The sequence below is a fragment of the Perna viridis genome, chromosome 1 (genome assembly GCF_037379345.1).
Source record: "Perna viridis isolate PV_CMFRI_1.1 ecotype Kerala chromosome 1, ASM3737934v1, whole genome shotgun sequence".
Taxonomy (NCBI): domain Eukaryota; kingdom Metazoa; phylum Mollusca; class Bivalvia; order Mytilida; family Mytilidae; genus Perna; species Perna viridis.
In genome coordinates, this window is record NC_142445.1 from 1760150 (window position 1) to 1778942 (window position 18793).

The following is an 18793-nucleotide window of genomic DNA, read 5'->3' on the forward strand; positions in this document are numbered from 1 at the left end:
CATACAGCAGTAGTTATTAGGGAGTCCTAAGATAAAATTCAGTTCATCAACAACCAAAAGTAGGACAAAGTATTTAGTTGAACAGGTATGCCTTAATATTTTCTCCGAAATAAACTTAATAAGAAGATACCTCACATTTTTTAATTAAGCGCGATTTATATTTGATAGAACAAAAATGATTCAATGGTGCAAAAATTATAATATTTAATGATACCTCATCTTCCTGAATCAGTTTATCTTTCTTCTCCCATGTCATGTACTTTATACCTCTCAGTCTAGCTAAATCCTGGTAGCAACCCTCATCTTCACAATTATAACTGAAAAATATGTTACAAATCATGAAATTATCAGCAGCACATGCTAGCCAACAGCAGCAGAACTTAATTAATTAAAACAGTAAAAATATTAAAAAACATTAAATTTGACCTTTCTTCTGGTGACAGGTTAGAGTCATGTTTATCAAGTTTATCATTGAAAAGCAACACACCACCTTATGTCAAACATAAAAGGCTAGGTTAAAAGATAAAATGGTCATGGCCAAGACACACTTTGGGATGAGAAAAATGCATACTATAACCGTCTTCCCTTTTTCTGAAGAGATGTCATAATAAAAATGTTTTAGCATGCAAAAAACAATATATTGAGTACCATATTGCACAACTATTTAGAAATGAATACTGTAAATGTATTAATTATTGTGGATGCTAATTTTCACGGATTCTGTCAAGGGAACATATTCATTGGTATCAATTTTCAAGGTCTCGAAAAACAATTAGTGTTATATAGTGTTAAAAATTAATTTAACAGATATAAATTCGTGGGTTTTTTGTGCACCGCGAAAATTAGTACACCAAGAAATTAATATGTTTACAGTATCTGGCTATGCACTATCAAATCCTGGATAAGGAGTGAAAGTAAGTCATCAGCCCTTTTCATTTACTCTTTCAATATTATTTCTGTCTGATAAGTTGTAGAAGATAAGTATACTCTTACATTTCTATCAAGACTGCCCAGTCAGGCTGGAACAACCCATGTGTAAGTCCTGCTCCATGCATACCAATAAATATATCACTATTGTGTGAGATCTATGAAATAATCACATGACAAATACAAATAACAAAATAATATACCACTGTTGGGTGAGATCTATATAAAAATCACAGCAATAAATACTGTATGATGGGTTGTTATAGCTGATGTAAAATTTTGTGATTCTGAAGCAGAAAGTTGGCATTTCTAATTTTAACGGATGATAAGTGGTGCACTAAATACTTAAGTCCAGAGTAAATATTTTGTGGAATTTATTCAACAGGCAAAATTAACCCTTCCTGAAAATTACCTGCTTTATGGTATATCACTGTATGAGATCTAATCATATAAATAAATATATCACTGTGTGAGATCTACAAACAAATCACACAAATAAATATATCACTGTGTGAGATCTACAAACAAATCACACAAATAAATATATCACTGTGTGCGATCTACAAACAAATCATACACATAAATATATCATAGTGTGAGACCTACAAACTAATCACACACATAAATATATCACTGTGTGAGATCTACAAATCACACAAATAAATATATCACTGTGTGAGATCTACAAACTAATCACACACATAAATAGATCACTGTGTGAGATCTACAAACAAATCACACACATAAATATATCATAGTGTGAGATCTAATCATACAAATAAATCCCCTGTATTTTCTTAATTGAAAAGTCAGGATTTGGGAATGTAATGAATAAACATGAGAAAAAAAGCACTTACAAAACAAAAATGGAATACTGAGATTTAGTTTATCCATGCACCCAAAAGTAATAATGTGTCACAATCTAATTCCAAGAAGGAGATTGCCGAGATTCTTTGAAGACTGTCTGACTTCAAATATGTATCTGATGAATCACATTAACTACTTTAGTATGTATCTATAAACATCTTTAAGTTAAAGCTGCATTAGCTGTTATTTACGTTAATTTTTGTTTCTGTTGATATATGCCTTAACCTAGAATTATATCTACTAAATTGTACTTTTCCTGTATAATTTCCTTTGATATCCACAAATAAAATGCATTAAATACATGAAATAGGTGTCTATATATTTATTGTCTAGGAAGACAAAAAAATCAACCTAGTTAAATTCGTATGCATGTGACTTCTGGTGACCTTAATCCGTGCATGTGCTGTAAGGGTTGGTTCTTTAATAACAAATCTGATTGTAAAGTGAAAGTGGTTATTCAATGGCAAGGAAGACCGACAGACTCAAGCCGTAAAAGATAAAAGTTTGAATATAACGCAAGGATCCTCTTGAAATTTATTTATTTTTATTGTAATATAATGTGGCACAAATATGGTCATTCTTTATATGAAAACTAATCAAGAAATAGATAAAATGATATGAAAACATGACATGTGCTTACCTGTGTATCCATTATTGTTATATTTTAACCAACCTTAAAGTATTTTTAACCCAGGTAAATGGCCTGATGGCAATCTTCAGAAGTAATGGTGAAAAATAATTAGATCAAAGTTATCGATCTTCTCTGATTAAAAAAACATTGTTTTTACAATATTCTGTAAGTATTATCAACATTTATTGCTTGCATTACTACTAACTTATTTCATTGAATCAGCAAAATTCAGTAGAATCAAAACTGAACAAATTTGGCAGCTAATGCAGCTTGAATAAATGAATGCTCACAAGCATACATTCAGTATAATGTTTGGCCTTCACACAGAATGATAACTCAGGTCAAACTTAATAAACCAACCTTTAACTGTTCTATAAATGGCACATCTCTGAAAGTATAAACAAAGGTCTGTTAATGACATTCACAGATTCGTTTCAGAATTTTAAAATTCTTTGAATTTTTTATAATGTATATTTTCACTTCTAAAAAGTTAATATCCACAAAAATATAATAAATAGAATAGGGTTTATTTGTTAATATTATTGTGTAGTAAGGTCAAATGAAGGTAATTTGTTGATATTATTGTGCAGTAAGGTCAAATGAAGGTAATTTGTTAATATTGTTGTGTAGTAAGGTCAAATGAAGGTAATTTGTTAATATTGTTGTGTAGTAAGGTCAAATGAAGGTAATTTGTTGATATTGTTGTGTAGTAAGGTCAAATGAAGGTATCAGCCCAATGATTGATCTGAAAAGCTGCTGTTGTAGTGAGAGTACCGCTTCTTATTGAAGGTATTAAAAAGACTGCCCTCATATTTATATCAGATATTCTGAGCTTATATCTCAGTTTTTATCTTATGTTACACAAACCCAAGACAAGCAACATAAAAACTCACATATTAAAATCCACTCTTCTGACATCAAATTCTCCAACTGTTTTCATGGCATTCACCAGCTGTAAATTAAATAAACATTTTTACTCCTACAGTGTGCAAAGTATGATATACTTCAAAGAAATTTCCATGTTAAAGATTGTATTATTTATTACGAAAAACATAGTATTATGTCATGGCTATCTAGGCTTCATTTACTACTTATTACCAACAGTGATGATACTCAAAACTTTCTTTCCCATTTATGTTACTATTCAATGTATATAGGTTCAAAATGAAGACTTACCTCATCTTCATTGAGTATCTTTCTGTATTTTGTAGTTCTGGACAGTAAAGTTACTCGAATTTTTTCCTCCTAAAAGAGTAAAATTTGAGCTAATTCCTATAAAGCAAATGCAGATCAACACAAGAACTCATAGTTCCTTTTACATCAAAAACAACTAGAAATACTGTGAGCAAGCTCACAAAGAGAATACCCCTGCTTCAAATAAAGTGAAATGTATAACCTGTAAGCTCAATTATATCCCTTTGAAGTCTTTCAACAGTAACTACATGCACATCTACTTATAATGCCAAACCTCCAATATCTCTTGAGTGGTTTAGGATGAGTTTAACATGTAAAGCCTTTCAATTGGATTATCTCCAAGACTGCAACTACATTCCTTCATTCTTCATATACTGATTAATGTTCCTATAAAGTTATATCAAAATCCACTGTGCGGTTGAGGTTTTAACCTGTAAAATCCTTCAGTTGGATTACTTCCCTTTTGAATGCTCCAACAGTAAATTTATTCCTTTGCACACAACTAAATATGCCAAAACTTCCTATAAATTTGAACAAAATCCATTGTTGCATACAAGTTGTCAAATGTAAATCCATTAAGTTGAATTATCTCCCTTTTGATTGCTCAGACAGTAACTATAGTTTTGGAGTTGTGCTTACAAGATATGTAGACAGATGGAGGGATTAACAGACAGACAGACAGTGAGATTCCTATATACATCCCCCAATGATTTAACCTATTATCATTGAAAAGTATAAGATAAACAATTCAAATCATTAGAAGGCAACACAGCAGAAAAGTTCAATGTTTATAAAAAAATATTCTGCTTCAGAAGACTTCATTAATTCCAGCATGAATTTTACTGCACTATGATATCTAATCCATTTTTTGTGCACTTCAAAATGTATCTTTTTTAGATAAGAAAAATTAAATACATGTATTACATGTTATATTCCACCTTTAAATAGAATAACTGTTACCTTATTGCAATATTAAAATCTGATAAATAATTACTCACTAGAGGTCCTTCCTGTTGCACCTGTAATCTATGCATAATATGCTGATTAAAAGCTTTAAAGAAACTGCTCCCACTGCAACCAGGTATCTTAATAAATTGAAAATTGTGTAAATGACAGTTTTCAGTCAACATCAACTTAATAAAAAAAACTGTGAGCAATGCCCACTAAATTGATACCCCAACTCCCACATTTAATAACATGCATCTTTTAACCTTCAAATTGATTTGTATCAAAATCTACACGCAACTCATAGCCAGATGTTCCCCACCACTGCAAAAAAGGTTGAAATGCAAAATCCCATAACACCTGTAAAATTTGTTAAATCAAAATGGCGATGCAATATGATCAATTACATATGGTGACTAAAAATTCAATGAAATCAGAACAAAATCCTTCAAGTGCTGTCCACTAAGTGTTCATATAGTGTAGCATGTAAAGATTCAACAAAGTCCCATTACTCCTGTTAAATTTGTTGAATCAAAATGGTGGCACAATTTGATCAATAGCAAATTGTGACTAACAATCCTACAAAATTTGAAGAAAATCTGCCAAGTCGTTTTCGACTAGTTGCAGCCACAAGTGTGACTAAATGGACAGACATGTGGATGAATGCATGGACGGACACAAATATTTTGTGACCCCTTCATTGTATTTATAGGGGACAAAAATTGGAGGTGCACAATGGGAATATGTACTTAAGATTCTGTGAAAATTTCATTAAATTTCATTGAGTGATGTAGTTATGGGTAAGAGATAAGTAAGTAGCCTGTGTTGTCATAAATGACAAAGTCTATGTTTTGCCTTGTGAAACTTTAAAATTGATTAGGATCAAAATCTAAATGGGAGATATAGAATGGGAATATGTAATAAAGATGTTGTAAAAATTTCATGAAATTCCATTTAGCAGTGTAGGAAGAGTAACAAATAAGAGATGGATACCTCTTTACATAAAAGAAGGAAGGAAGTAAAGACAAGTGCAAGGACAGACATACATACCACTATTTACCCAAACTTTGTAAGTGGAGGTATAATAATCATTACACAAAGATAAAAGTTAGGATCAATCAACACTTCTTTACGAACACAGATCCAGTAATAATTTTTTTGTAGGATTTCTTTAGTTTTATATTTTTACTGCATGTACCCTTTCTTTAAAATTATTTAGGAAAGTAAAGTAACTTACCAGAGGCATGTTATAATACAATCCGAATCTCATTCTTGGTAACAGGGAGAATACAGCATCCTTAAAACACACCTGTAAAAAAAAATATTTACAGTATATATCTACAAAGTAAAATAACTAATTCTACAAAGATGATGTAATTGTCCTAATATAAGTTTTTTTTCCTCTCTAAAATGAAAGACATAAATCACACAAAGGAAGAACTTGAAAATGATAACTTATTTGTTTATGAATATGAGAAAATTTTATATACTTTCAATTTCTTGTGAGGATTTCTGTGGAAATACTAAATAAAGCATCAGTCACATTGAAGTAATGCAATGAGAGATAATAATTATCAATATTACCGTCAGATATACCAATGCTGATCCTTACTGATGTTATTGTAGTCATCAGTTGATAATCTATATTGTATAACATATTTTAAATGATACTGACCTTTTTACCATCATAATGAGACAGGCGTATAATAGGATGATCAGTAAAGGCTTTCCATGTGATTTCGAAAAAATCTCTATATACCATTTCACTCTAAAAAAAACACAACTTGAAATCTAAAGAGCTCTCTGAAAATTCAAAACTTTGTTTGCAGGAGGCAAAATGTCATTAATTAATCAGAAATATAATCATCTACAGTGAATGAACCTTACACAGCATGGCCTACATACTTTCATATTGGGCATTCAATAAAAAAATGTCCCCCCTTCAATGAAGGTTTGAGACAATAAATCCCATTTTACTTTGATGGCTACCACACTTCATAAAAAGTATGAAGAAAATCTAACAAACAAATTTAAAAGTCCTTATCAAGATGACAAGCATAAATCCATGAATGTTATGGGTCTCCCACCTGAAAAAGGTCCCCCTCAACATTGAGCAACCCCAAACAAACTTTTATGGTAACAAAAACTTCATTCAAGTTTAAAGGAAATCAGACAAAAAATCAAGGCAGTATCCTAGTGGCAACATATTGATGACAGACAGACATGTCATAACATCATTGTTTAGAATATTATTACATACAAACAGATAAATATTTTAAACAAGAATGACAGACAGACAGACAGACAGACATATATATAGAGGTATAATCATCATGTACTAAGTATGTGTATTATGTTGAGGCAGGGTTCAATTGTTCTCAATAATTCAAATTGGATTAAAACATAACAAGTAGTTCTGAAATGATACCAACTTACTGTATCCCACATAACCACATATATATCAGTAGAAAATGTATTGTTGACATGCTGTGAGGCATACAGGTTAACAAAATCACAGAAATGATGGTAAAGGTTCACACCTGGAATGAAACATAATAACATTTCAACATACTGATTTATACAGTGTGTGTATAGTGGTATTACAGAATTATACAGTGTGTGTATAGTGGTATTACAGATTTATACAGTGTGTGTACAGTGGTATTACAGAATTATACAGTGTGTGTATAGTGGTATTACAGATTTATACAGTGTGTGTACAGTGGTATTACAGAATTATACAGTGTGTGTACAGTGGTATTACAGAATTATACAGTGTGTGTACAGTGGTATTACAGAATTATACAGTGTGTACAGTGGTATTACAGATTTATACAGTGTGTGTACAGTGGTATTACAGAATTATACATAAACAAAGAAAGACAGAGAGCAAATTGATCTGAACAATTCATAAATTATTGTAATAAGAGTGCTACCTTAGTTGTATTTGACAAATAAACAACTCAGTATGATACTTAAGGGATTAACCAATTAGAGGTTGTCCTTCACATTGAAGACTAGATTATACCTATTGAAACATACCTGCATCTAACTTGATGAGAAGGGTTGGTTTATCGATGATGATATCACATTTACTTTCTGGACGGAATTCTAGGGAGGTATAGTGCTCAAACTCAGCATACCTATAAATAGGAATATTAATGTACATACCACTATATTGACATGAAACACATTCATATATAAAATATACATAATGTTTAAATCCTAGATGACTTTATTGTGGTAACACAGCTAATTCAACCAATCATCCAATAAAATAACACAAACATTGATTCATCAAATCTGCAAAAGTCCAAAATGGACCTCGAAATTGAATTGAATTATTTTTTTATGAGTTCTGTCAACATAGTAATAGAAGATTTAATGATATTAAGATTCAACTAACAACAAAAAATTACATCCATTTATAAAACAATATAACTGTATTTTTCAACAAATTAATTAGGGTTGTCAAAAATCATCTAAATTTACTAATCGGTTCACCAGTAGATGATGTTTACATGGCAATTACAACCAGGACATTTCCCCTATGCCTTTCTTTTCGGTTTCATATATAAAATAAGCATACAAGTTGATTAAACTTTATTTATACGTCTGACAAACATAGGTACAACATGAACCAATGAAATGAAAATATGAATGTCGGAGACTTAAGGCTGAGTTTACGGGGAATACAGGTACCTGTATAGGTTGGGGAATACAGGTACCTGTATAGGGTCGGAACAAACAAATGTACTATTAATGCTACTTATTGTTTCTAATTTTTTATGAAATAAATGGTTTGTGGCAGTTTACACTTAAAATCTGAAGTTGTTTATAAAAAGTGTAAGCCATGTTATTTTGTATAACCTGTTAAAAAAAAATTCCTTATAATTTAATTTCTAAAAAGCAAGAATTTGTTTATTATCAATATGTAGTTTTATTTGAGATTAATTGAATTGTTAATCTCAGAGTGCACTGATCAATACTAATGAGGTCACAGTATCAAAGTAAGTTGTACAAAATAACTTGGTTTTTTTCAAAGAGAACCAACCAATCAGAAAGCTAGTTAAATATAAAATTAAATCATTAATTAACAATACCATGATTGTAAGGGACTTTTGTGCTCTTTTTGCTGCCTCAATAATTCTTTGTTTAGTTTACATTTGCCTCCAATCTGCCCTTCATTAAATATATCCTCATGGAATCTAGAAGAAAAGAACAATATACCTGCAGTAAAGGAAATGTTGGAAGATAACAGATACATGTCAAGATACATACCGGTATTTATTTCTTGGATGTAAGAATGAATACTGAATGTTGTGTCTGTTGAAGTCAATATTATATCTGTACAAGTCTATTGTAAATGAAGAAGTTTGACCTAACTTTCAATTTTTATGGATAAGTAAAAAGTAAAATCCAAACAAAAATTCAACCACTATTCCAGTTACACTTTTAACTGTTAAAAACACAAAAACTTTTATGTACAAATTCCATTTTTAATACATCACCAAAAAATTTTAACCCCACAAAAATGAATGTATTACCTATCATTGCTCGCTCTGAATCTGGCATCAGTAAAGTCTAAGTAGATGTTCTTAGCTCTACAATATCTGGTGTACTTGGCACATTCCAGCAAAGAATCTGACTAAAGCAGTAAAATAGATAAATGGGACAATGTTCATACCACAGTAAAGATAATACTGTGAAGGTCTCACAATGACCACAGTAGTTAAACTCTAATGACAAGGGCATTGTCATTCCTTATAATACAACATAAGACTCACAATGACTGTTAGAAGATAAACTCAAAAGATAAAAACCTCCAATATGAGATAGGGCTCATAAGTAATGACAACTTCTTTTCAGAACAGAACATTCCCAAACCCACTCATCTGCTGAAAACTTTGACCTATGCTGGCAGTATGTTCTTTCATCATGTATATATAGGAAAAGCACTCTAAACCACCCCTGAATCCCAAATAAATAAGAAAAGCAAAAGAAATAAGTTTTTTTTTAAGAAGAAATTAAAATTTTTCCTAGTGAACAACAGGCTAAAGAATAGTTCAATTGTATTTACATATACATGTACTATAATGTTAAAAATTTTGGATACAGTTTTCCAAGTTACATAGTTAGTTGAGTTGTCTCCCTTCCAAGAGAGACATTATATACATTGTATTTTCAGCTGCAGTTGTGCAAGTCCCCATTTGCCAAAATGTAAAATTTTGTAAATAAATAGTTTAATTTAATCTGGTTTGTTATTCTATAAGTGTAGTGTCATGAATTTCATTGAATATAACGATTCATACATGTACATGAGAAAAAGTTATGGGCTTGGTGTGGCTTCAGGAATTATGTTCATGGCAAACTGTGTTTGGTCACTTATTCACTACAATACAAGGAGCATTGTTTAAAAAACATAAGTTTGCTTACAACAGTGAAATAGAGTATTTGAAACTCTAGGTGCTTTGGGTGTTTATATTTATATATGTACATGTAAATATGAGGTTCGAGTGTAATATGGTATGGCAATGTTGTACTTTACACAAAAATAGAGTAATAAACTATAATGTTAAACTTTGTAATTGTGTTACCCTCTTGAAATAAAATGTTATTATTATATTATATAATTACAAAACTGTAAAGGAAAATTTCGGTCTTCCAAAAAAAACCTACAATAGTTGGAGCCAGACATTGTTGTTTTTTAACTTGTAAAAGAGATTAGTAGCAGCATAATTCGGTATATAAATTAAATCCAAATCCATTGAGAATTGTATCCATGAGATCACTAAACAAGAAATATTAATTTCAAAGGGAAATAACTCTATCAATATTAGCAGGTCTTGTAGAGTAACAATATTTACGACAGACCCTGAACCACACTGTATGTTAATGTATCAATATTTACCACAGACCCTCAACAAGACTGGATGTTAATGTAACAATATTTACCACAGATCCTCAACAACCTGGTTGTTAATGTATCATTATTTACCATAGACCCTCAACAACCCTCGATGTTAAGGTATCAATATTTACCACAGACCCTCAACAACCCTGGATGTTAACATAACAATATTTACCACAGATCCTCAGCAAACCTGGATGTATATGTAACAATATTTACCACAGACCCTCAACAAGACTGGATGTTAATGTAACAATATTTACCACAGATCCTCAACAACCTGGGTGTTAATGTATCATTATTTACCACAGACCCTCAACAACCCTTGATGTTATGGTATCAATATTTACCACAGACCCTCAACAACCCTGGATGTATATGTAACAATATTTACCACAGATCCTCAACAACCCTGGATGTTAATATAACAATATTCACCACAGATCCTCAACAACCCTCGATGTTAATGTATCAATATTTACCACAGACCTTCATCAACCCTGGATGTTAATGTAACAATATTTACCACAGACCCTCAGCAACCCTGGATGTTAATGTAACAATATTTACCACAGATCCTCAACAACCCTGGATGTTCATGTAACAATATTTACCACAGATCCTCAAAAACACTGGATGTTAATGTAACAATATTTACCACAGACCCTCAGCAACCCTGGATGTTAATGTAACAATATTTACCACAGATCCTCAACAACCCTGGATGTTCATGTAACAATATTTACCACAGATCCTCAAAAACACTGGATGTTAATGTAACAATATTTACCAAAAGACCAGTACCTCACTCTCTGGTTCACATATTGTCATAAGCTCACTTCTTCTTTCCTTCATGTAACCAAAATCTGCTCCCTTCCAAAAATTATCAATCTGGGAAGCTTTGTCTCTTGTCCTGTCCAGAAATCAATCAATCAAATACTTCTAGAATCAGTTAAATCCTTAAACACTGTAATTTTTGTAAATTAATAGTTTTTCAGACAAACAAAAATGTTAACTTTTGATCCTTGGAACAGTTTATTTATAATTCAACCCTAAATTTCTTCCTGATTGAATTGAATCATTATATAATGTTGATGATTCAAGTTCATGTTTAGCTGATTTGATATCCATGTAATTATACCTCTAAGAACTCAACCATAAATCTCTGTAATGTTATTGCATAAGTATTACTATTACTGCAACTTTTTTTTTAATTACCAGTAATCATTTTTTTTTATTTTACTGGAATAAAAAAAACTAGAAACTAGACTTAAAAAGATAAGAAAGGTAATGAAAGCTTCATGGAGTCCAGCTAGACAGATACTAAAATGATAGGGCAAATGTGAACACCAAATTAAAATAGGAGATACACAACAGCAATACGTAATAAAGATACTATGAAAGTTTAATCAGTGGTATAAGAGGAGTAACTGATAAGAAATGGATACGTTTCTGTGTAATGGAAAGGAGGAAGTCTATCATTATATATCCCACTTGAATAAAAAACACCTATTTAACCCATTTAGAGCCTTTTTTTTCAGAATGATAAGGGCCAGTGACCCCATTTTAAATAGAAAGCTTCCTCCAGAAGTAAGTAACAATATATAGCCGACATTTTTTTCAATAGATCAAAAATCCCCACATCAGATCTATGCACAATACCCTAAGAATATTCAAACCAAGTCAGGTTGTAATTGGTCTGGTAGTTTCAGCGGAACAGATTTTTGAAAGAAATAACATTAAAAATAGGTAAAAACTTTGAAAAAGGGCAATAACTCCTTCATGGCTGTACAGATTATAAAGAAAATTTGATCACAGATAGATTGCATCATGCTAAATACTTTTACCTATCAGAATTGTCCTTAACTTAATGCTTTATGAGATATATGTGCAAAACTTCTGTCTGACTCTTTTGTTCTATTTTTAGTAACATATGCAATGTTTTCTGACGGATCAAAAAATCCTTACTTCAGTTCTATGCAGAATGCTCCAAGGCATATTAATACTAAGTTTGACTCTAATTTGTCAAGAAGTGTCAGAAGTGAAGAGTTTGAAAAATTTTTAATGACCATGGACAATGACAACAATGATGACCGCCAAGTGATGGCAATAGCTCACATGGCCTTTGGCCGATGAGCTAAAAATCAGAAGGACCTTACAGTAATACAAATATACAATTTAGCACAGTTTCATAGAAATTGCTCAAAGGGTTTTCAAGTTATAGGGTAAATTTTGGAAATCCCTCCTTTTTTTATAGATAAAGTTCCATAACAAGAAAATGAAAATCAGAAATTTATTACAAATGAAAAATGAGCTTACTTAAATTACTTAAATAGAAATAAACTATTGTCCAAACTTTCATGAAAATGAGTGCAACCATTATTGAATTATAAGAAGAAAACTGCAACTCTGCCACACCCCCCTCCCCCCACCCCCCATTTTTAGGAAAATAGTCCAATAACTTTAACTCCTAGAATTGGAAATTTACAAAAATTGAAAGGGAGCTTATATCAAATAAATGAACAATTCATCAAATTTCATTGATATTTCTGCAAGGATTTTTGAGTCATAGTCCAAAAACAGAAAATCATCCCATTTTTGTATGAATAAAGTTAAAAAATTCAAAAATGAAAAATCAGAAATTTATGAAAAGTGGGAGGGAGATCACATCAATAGAAAGAAACAAGTTACCAAAGTTTCACAAAAACTGGTGCCAGCATTTTTTAATTATTGTGTGAAGCGTGAATGATGGATGAACGGTCACCAGAATACCATGACCCGTTTAGAAAGATGGGTGTAATAAAATGACTTTGTTACTTTAAAAAAGCCTCTCAAGAAGCTTCCTGATATCGACCCTACCCTATCAGTACCCTAAGATGAAACCCACATGCTCTGGTTTGATCTTTTCTCACTATAAAAAGATAAGGAGAGTTTGCAATTATGAAAATGAGTAGAAGATCTACATGTACCTACCATCCCCGACTATCACCAGGACAAACAGGGTTGGATAGCCTTTGCCCCTCTGGACATTTCTCTTCATAGCCCCAACATTTCTTCACATTTAGACTTGCCTACCAAAAAGTATTCATAAATTATTTAACAAGAAAGCACTCAAGATATGGTTTTATTGGAAAATTAGCCCTATTTACAGCTTTGTTCTAATTCAATTAAATTTCTGGAGATAAACAGGCCTTTAACACAGTATTTGAACTTATGCCTTACTTTTCAGGCAGTATAACAGAGTTCATAGACTAGCTATGGAACACTAATATCAAAAATATGCCAGATAACTAAATAGCACTACTTTAGAAAATCCAAGTATATCATAGTAATCCTATACAGCTTATCTTCAACAGAAAATAAATTTGGATATTAAGATGGAAGATCTGCAGTTACCCTGTATTTTTTACTTAGTACATTGTAGTACTTCCGGTAGTAAATTGAAGGTTAGAGATGATTCATAAATAAATTTCATTGAAAAAGTGTAATGTATTAAATAAGGCTCATTCGTATAATTATACTTATTAGGACTTCAATAGCACAGAACCCCAAGTTGGGGGGTGGGGGGGTCCTTAAGACAAAAGGCAGCTAAGATTGTAACAGTTAATTTTAGCTCTTATTCTTTACAGTTGCTGTTTATTTCAATAAAGTTTTCTAAGACTGAAAAGACAACCTTACTAAAAAAACTATAAAAAAAAACTAAAAGAAACAACAGTGTGTGAAAGTCAATGTAATTTATTGTCATCCAATCATGCTATAATCATATAATACCAATGACAAGTAAAAGTTATCAATATTGACCTCCTGTTGACCTCTGTATTCTACATACACATTTGACCTAAGTTTAACCTTTCACACCTACATAAACCTATGAATTCAATATACTGGTACATGTACTTGTATATGAAGAGTTTAAATCCAGACTTGACTTAACAAGTACTATGGATAAGAAGCTGATTGGATTGTATTTACACATGCTTATTATATATACATTGTATATATATTGTTGAGTTACATTGATTGAAAATAAATTTTTTTAAACTTTTTCTATTGCATATACAAAAAATTAAAATTAAACTGCTACTGAAGAGGAAAGCTTTTAAAACTACCTTAGTACAAAGGACAAAATACAAGAAAGCCCCTTCATGGCTTTACGGATAGGTGCAAGACTGGAAAATTACAACAAATCCTGCATGTATGTCATTAGAATGCAGAAAATAATATAAGATTTTGTCAGCTGACCAATTTACCTTAAAAGGACAACTGCCATCTTCCTGACATTGTTGTCTTATATCCTGATTGTTGGTGAAAAAATATGGCAGATGTTCCTCAGACAAGTTAAGACTATCCCAATCATAGCTATCCACTATCACAGTACAGAATGCAATGATAATACAACTAATCCTTACATGGTGTCTTCTCATCCTAAAAGAAAAAGTATATCTCATGTACTAGAATTAGTGATAATCAGCAGAATCATAACCCACCTGTAAGAGAATGGCACCTATTATATGTAATGACAAACATTGGGATATAAATTACCAGGTTTAACAGATATGTATAAACAAAGAACACCTAAAAGAGCCCCTATACATATATCTAATCTGTTGTCTTCAAGCAGTTTCATTAAATACTGTCTGTTAGAATTATGAGTCAAATGCAGACATGTAAGTATCTGTAATAACGCAATCATATCCAGCTGTAGGCTAAACCTTGTCTCCTGAGCTTATTTACTACTATCTGTTTAAAGTGAAAACAGCCTCCTGCATCAGATTTAGAGCTTTTTTACCTACTAAAATTTGTAAGATCAAAGTCCTACCCTTCGGTCACAGAAAACTTTATTTGCAAAAGACATAGATATTGAACTTATGAAGTCTCAGAATATATGGGACAAGTTCACAGTTTAGGACCTACCATAGTTTAAACATGCACCACATGACCTCTAACCAATATTACAATTTTTACCATTAAAATTAGGTGTATTCTCTAGCTGTACTGTAGTTAATTTGTTTATCAAGAAACATGTACTTCCATTTGACTGTAACAGAAAACCAAACAAATTTAACCCTCCCCCTTTTTACTTATGAACACAAACTGTAAAGTTTGAGAACACTGTCAAACTTTCTGTGAATGACAATTTTGTCTGTTAATTACCATTACTTGTGATAGGTATGACATACTGTCAAAAAAAATTTTTTTTGTCTGAAGTAAATTAAGTAATAAAATGCTTTGCTTCAGATGACCACAGAGGTAGAACCCTAAACATTTGAGGCAAGTATGGACAATCATTCAAACTGGATAGCTTTTAGTTTGATTATGGTTAGACTTTAAACACAGGATAAGAATTTGACAAGAATCAAAGTAGTCACCTTTTGGTCACTTATTTCAAAATGCTTCCAGTCAAAAACAATTCCAAACTTTCGGGGGGGGGGGGGGTATGCCACCTTGTGGTACAATATCAAAGTGATCCATTCCCTATTACTCAGTTATCATCCAGAAATCAGAAAAAAATACTTGTTTTTAGTCCCTTTTTCTGACTTTGCTCATGTCACAACCCAGAAAGTCAATTCCAGTTTTCCTTTTTTTGTATGGCCCTTGTACATGTAGTATTTAAGTTTATATGCAATCCATTCACTTTTACTCAAGGTTTAATTCAAACATGAAAAGAAAATGCTTGTTTCAGACCCCTTTTGGCCCTCAATTAAAAACAAGGTTCAAGTCCTAAACCCCAAAATCAATCCTAATTGTCCTTTGGTAATACAATTTCAAAGAGATACATTCGCTCAAAGACAAGCTATTGCCCGGACATCAGTAAATCAGTAAAATGCTGTTTATAACCCCCCCCCCCCAATTTTTTGCCCCTTATTTCTAAACAGTTCAAATCTTAAACCCCAAAATAAAATCTCAGTCTGACCATTGTGGTCTAGAATATTGTGGAATAGTACCATATACATCATTATTCTTTTAATGGAGTTACAGGTATAAGGTTAAATTCTATGAAATGCTTGTTTTTTTTTCCTTCTTGGTCCCGTGCTCTAAAACAGTCAGTCATCATCCACAAAACCTTTGAAGTTTGGGAACCTTGTTATAAAATTTTATAAAGATCAACCAACTAATATTTAAATTATCTCATGAAAAACAAGTGTCTACTAACCATGATATACTGTTATACAACTCAATTTTTTGTGATCATAGAAAAATTAATAGTAATTTATTTATAGTACATGTATATGAAAGTAATTAATTTTAATTTTGTGCACCAGAGCTGCTGCATTCTATTTTGATCTTTGTTGAACATAACTAAAGATATGTTAAATTAAATCATCACTCAGCCATTGATAATTATACTCCTGATTTTTTTCCATTGTCTACAAAATAGATCACTGAGGATAGACGGGGACAGGTTCCCTACCAATTCTAAATCAGTACAATTAAACTCTGACAAATGATGAATTTCCTTCCACAAATATCAGTTTTTTCTCAGCATTGACTTTTTTCATTTCCTTTGTAATTGATTGGCATGCACACATTAACCATAATTTTACAAGATTTCAGTGTGAAGATCTCATGGTCTTGACCAGATTTCAGTGTGAAGATATCATTGTTTTTACCTGATTTCACTGTGAAGATCCCATTGTTTTTACCAGATTTCACTGTGAAGATCTCATTGTTTTTACCAGATTTCACTGTGAAGATCTCATTGTTTTTACCAGATTTCACTGTGAAGATCTCATTGTCTTGACAGATTTCAGTGTGAAGATCTCATGGTTTTTACCAGATTTCAGTGTGAAGATCTCATTGTTTTTACCAGATTTCACTGTGAAGATCTCATTGTCTTGACCAGATTTCACTGTGAAGATCTCATTGTTTTTACCAGATTTCACTGTGAAGATCTCATTGTTTTTACCAGATTTCACTGTGAAGATCTCATTGTCTTGACAGATTTCACTGTGAAGATCTCATGGTTTTTACCAGATTTCAGTGTGAAGATCTCATTGTTTTTACCAGATTTCAGTGTGAACATCTCATTGTTTTTACCAGATTTCCCTATGAGGATCTCATTGTCTTGACAGATTTCAGTGTGAAGATCTCATTGTTTTACCAGATTTCAGTGTGAAGATCTCATTGTTTTTACCAGATTTCAGTGTGAAGATCTCATTGTCTTGACAGATTTCAGTGTGAAAATCTCATGGTTTTTACCAGATTTCAGTGTGAAGATCCCATTGTTTTTACCAGATTTCAGTGTGAAGATCTCATTGCTTTTACCAGATTTCACTATGAAGATCTCATTGTCTTGACAGATTTCAGTGTGAAGATATCATTGTTTTTACCAGATTTCAGTGTGAAGATCTCATTTTTACCAGATTTCAGTGTGAAGATCTCATTGTCCTGACCAGACATCAGTGTGAAGATCTCATTGTTTTTACCAGATTTCACTGTGAAGACCTCATTGTTTTTACCAGATTTCAGTGTGAAGATCTCATTATTTTACCAGATTTCTGTGTGAAGATCTCATTGTCTTGACCAGATTTCAGTGTGAAGATCTCATTGTCTTGACCAGATTTCACTGTGAAGATCTCATTGTTTTACCAGATTTCACTGTGAAGATCTCATTGTCTTGACCAGATTTCACTGTGAAGATCTCATTGTTTTTACCTGATTTCACGGTGAAGATCTCATTGTTTTTACCAGATTTCAGTGTGAAAATCTCATTGTTTTTACCAGATTTCACTGTGAAGATCTCATTGTTTTACTAGATTTCACTGTGAAGATCTTATTGTTTATACCAGATTTCAGTGTGAAGATCTCATTGTTTTACTAGATTCACTGTGAAGATCTCATTGTTTTACTAGATTTCACTTCCGTTGAATATTTGAAGGATCTGTGTTGTTTTACTAGATTTGATTGTGATCAGGTATTTTCAAAGATCTCAATTGTTTTATTAGACTTTATTTATATCTAATTTTTGAATACTAATGGTCCCAGTGGGTTGCTCATTAACATTTGTTTCTTTGAATGAATTATTTTGGTGGGCATTTTTTTCCTTGTCTAGTTGTTATCCTTGGATTACATGTAATTTTTTTCCTGTTTCAATATTCATTCCCTTAATTTCCCTTTCAAAACAAAATTTTATGTTAACTTTCATTTTTTCGAAAAAAAATCAGGATTCACACCATTACTATAATTTTTAGTTTTTTTGGCTGTAAAAGGGAAAACAAGAATGAATGAAATATGTTCTCTTTGATAATGAAATAAATTCATTAGATTTTAAGGTCATTTTGGGGTCCTTGACCTACAGTGTGTTATTCAACATCCAT

General features: G+C 31.7%; 1 protein-coding gene across 4 annotated transcripts in view; it reads right to left on the reverse strand.

The window, feature by feature from the left end:
* Positions 1-18793, reverse strand: part of LOC148626803 (EGF domain-specific O-linked N-acetylglucosamine transferase-like) — a 31480-nt gene that overhangs the window by 7657 nt on the left and 5030 nt on the right. For 3 of the 4 annotated variants that reach the window (XM_088596132.1, XM_088596281.1, XM_088596205.1), the window contains 15 exons: positions 14726-14900; positions 13449-13546; positions 11280-11388; positions 9112-9212; positions 8668-8772; positions 7607-7707; positions 7001-7104; positions 6240-6332; positions 5802-5873; positions 4618-4704; positions 3602-3670; positions 3319-3377; positions 2786-2813; positions 994-1085; positions 215-317 (listed from right to left, as the gene is read on the reverse strand). In XM_088596132.1, coding sequence (XP_088452258.1) covers positions 215-317; positions 994-1085; positions 2786-2813; positions 3319-3377; positions 3602-3670; positions 4618-4704; positions 5802-5873; positions 6240-6332; positions 7001-7104; positions 7607-7707; positions 8668-8772; positions 9112-9212; positions 11280-11388; positions 13449-13546; positions 14726-14900 — 1396 coding nt within the window. Of the gene's footprint in view, positions 1-214; positions 318-993; positions 1086-2785; positions 2814-3318; positions 3378-3601; positions 3671-4617; positions 4705-5801; positions 5874-6239; positions 6333-7000; positions 7105-7606; positions 7708-8667; positions 8773-9111; positions 9213-11279; positions 11389-13448; positions 13547-14725; positions 14901-18793 lie in introns of those variants that run through there. The other variant, XM_088596354.1, reaches the window with a different exon arrangement.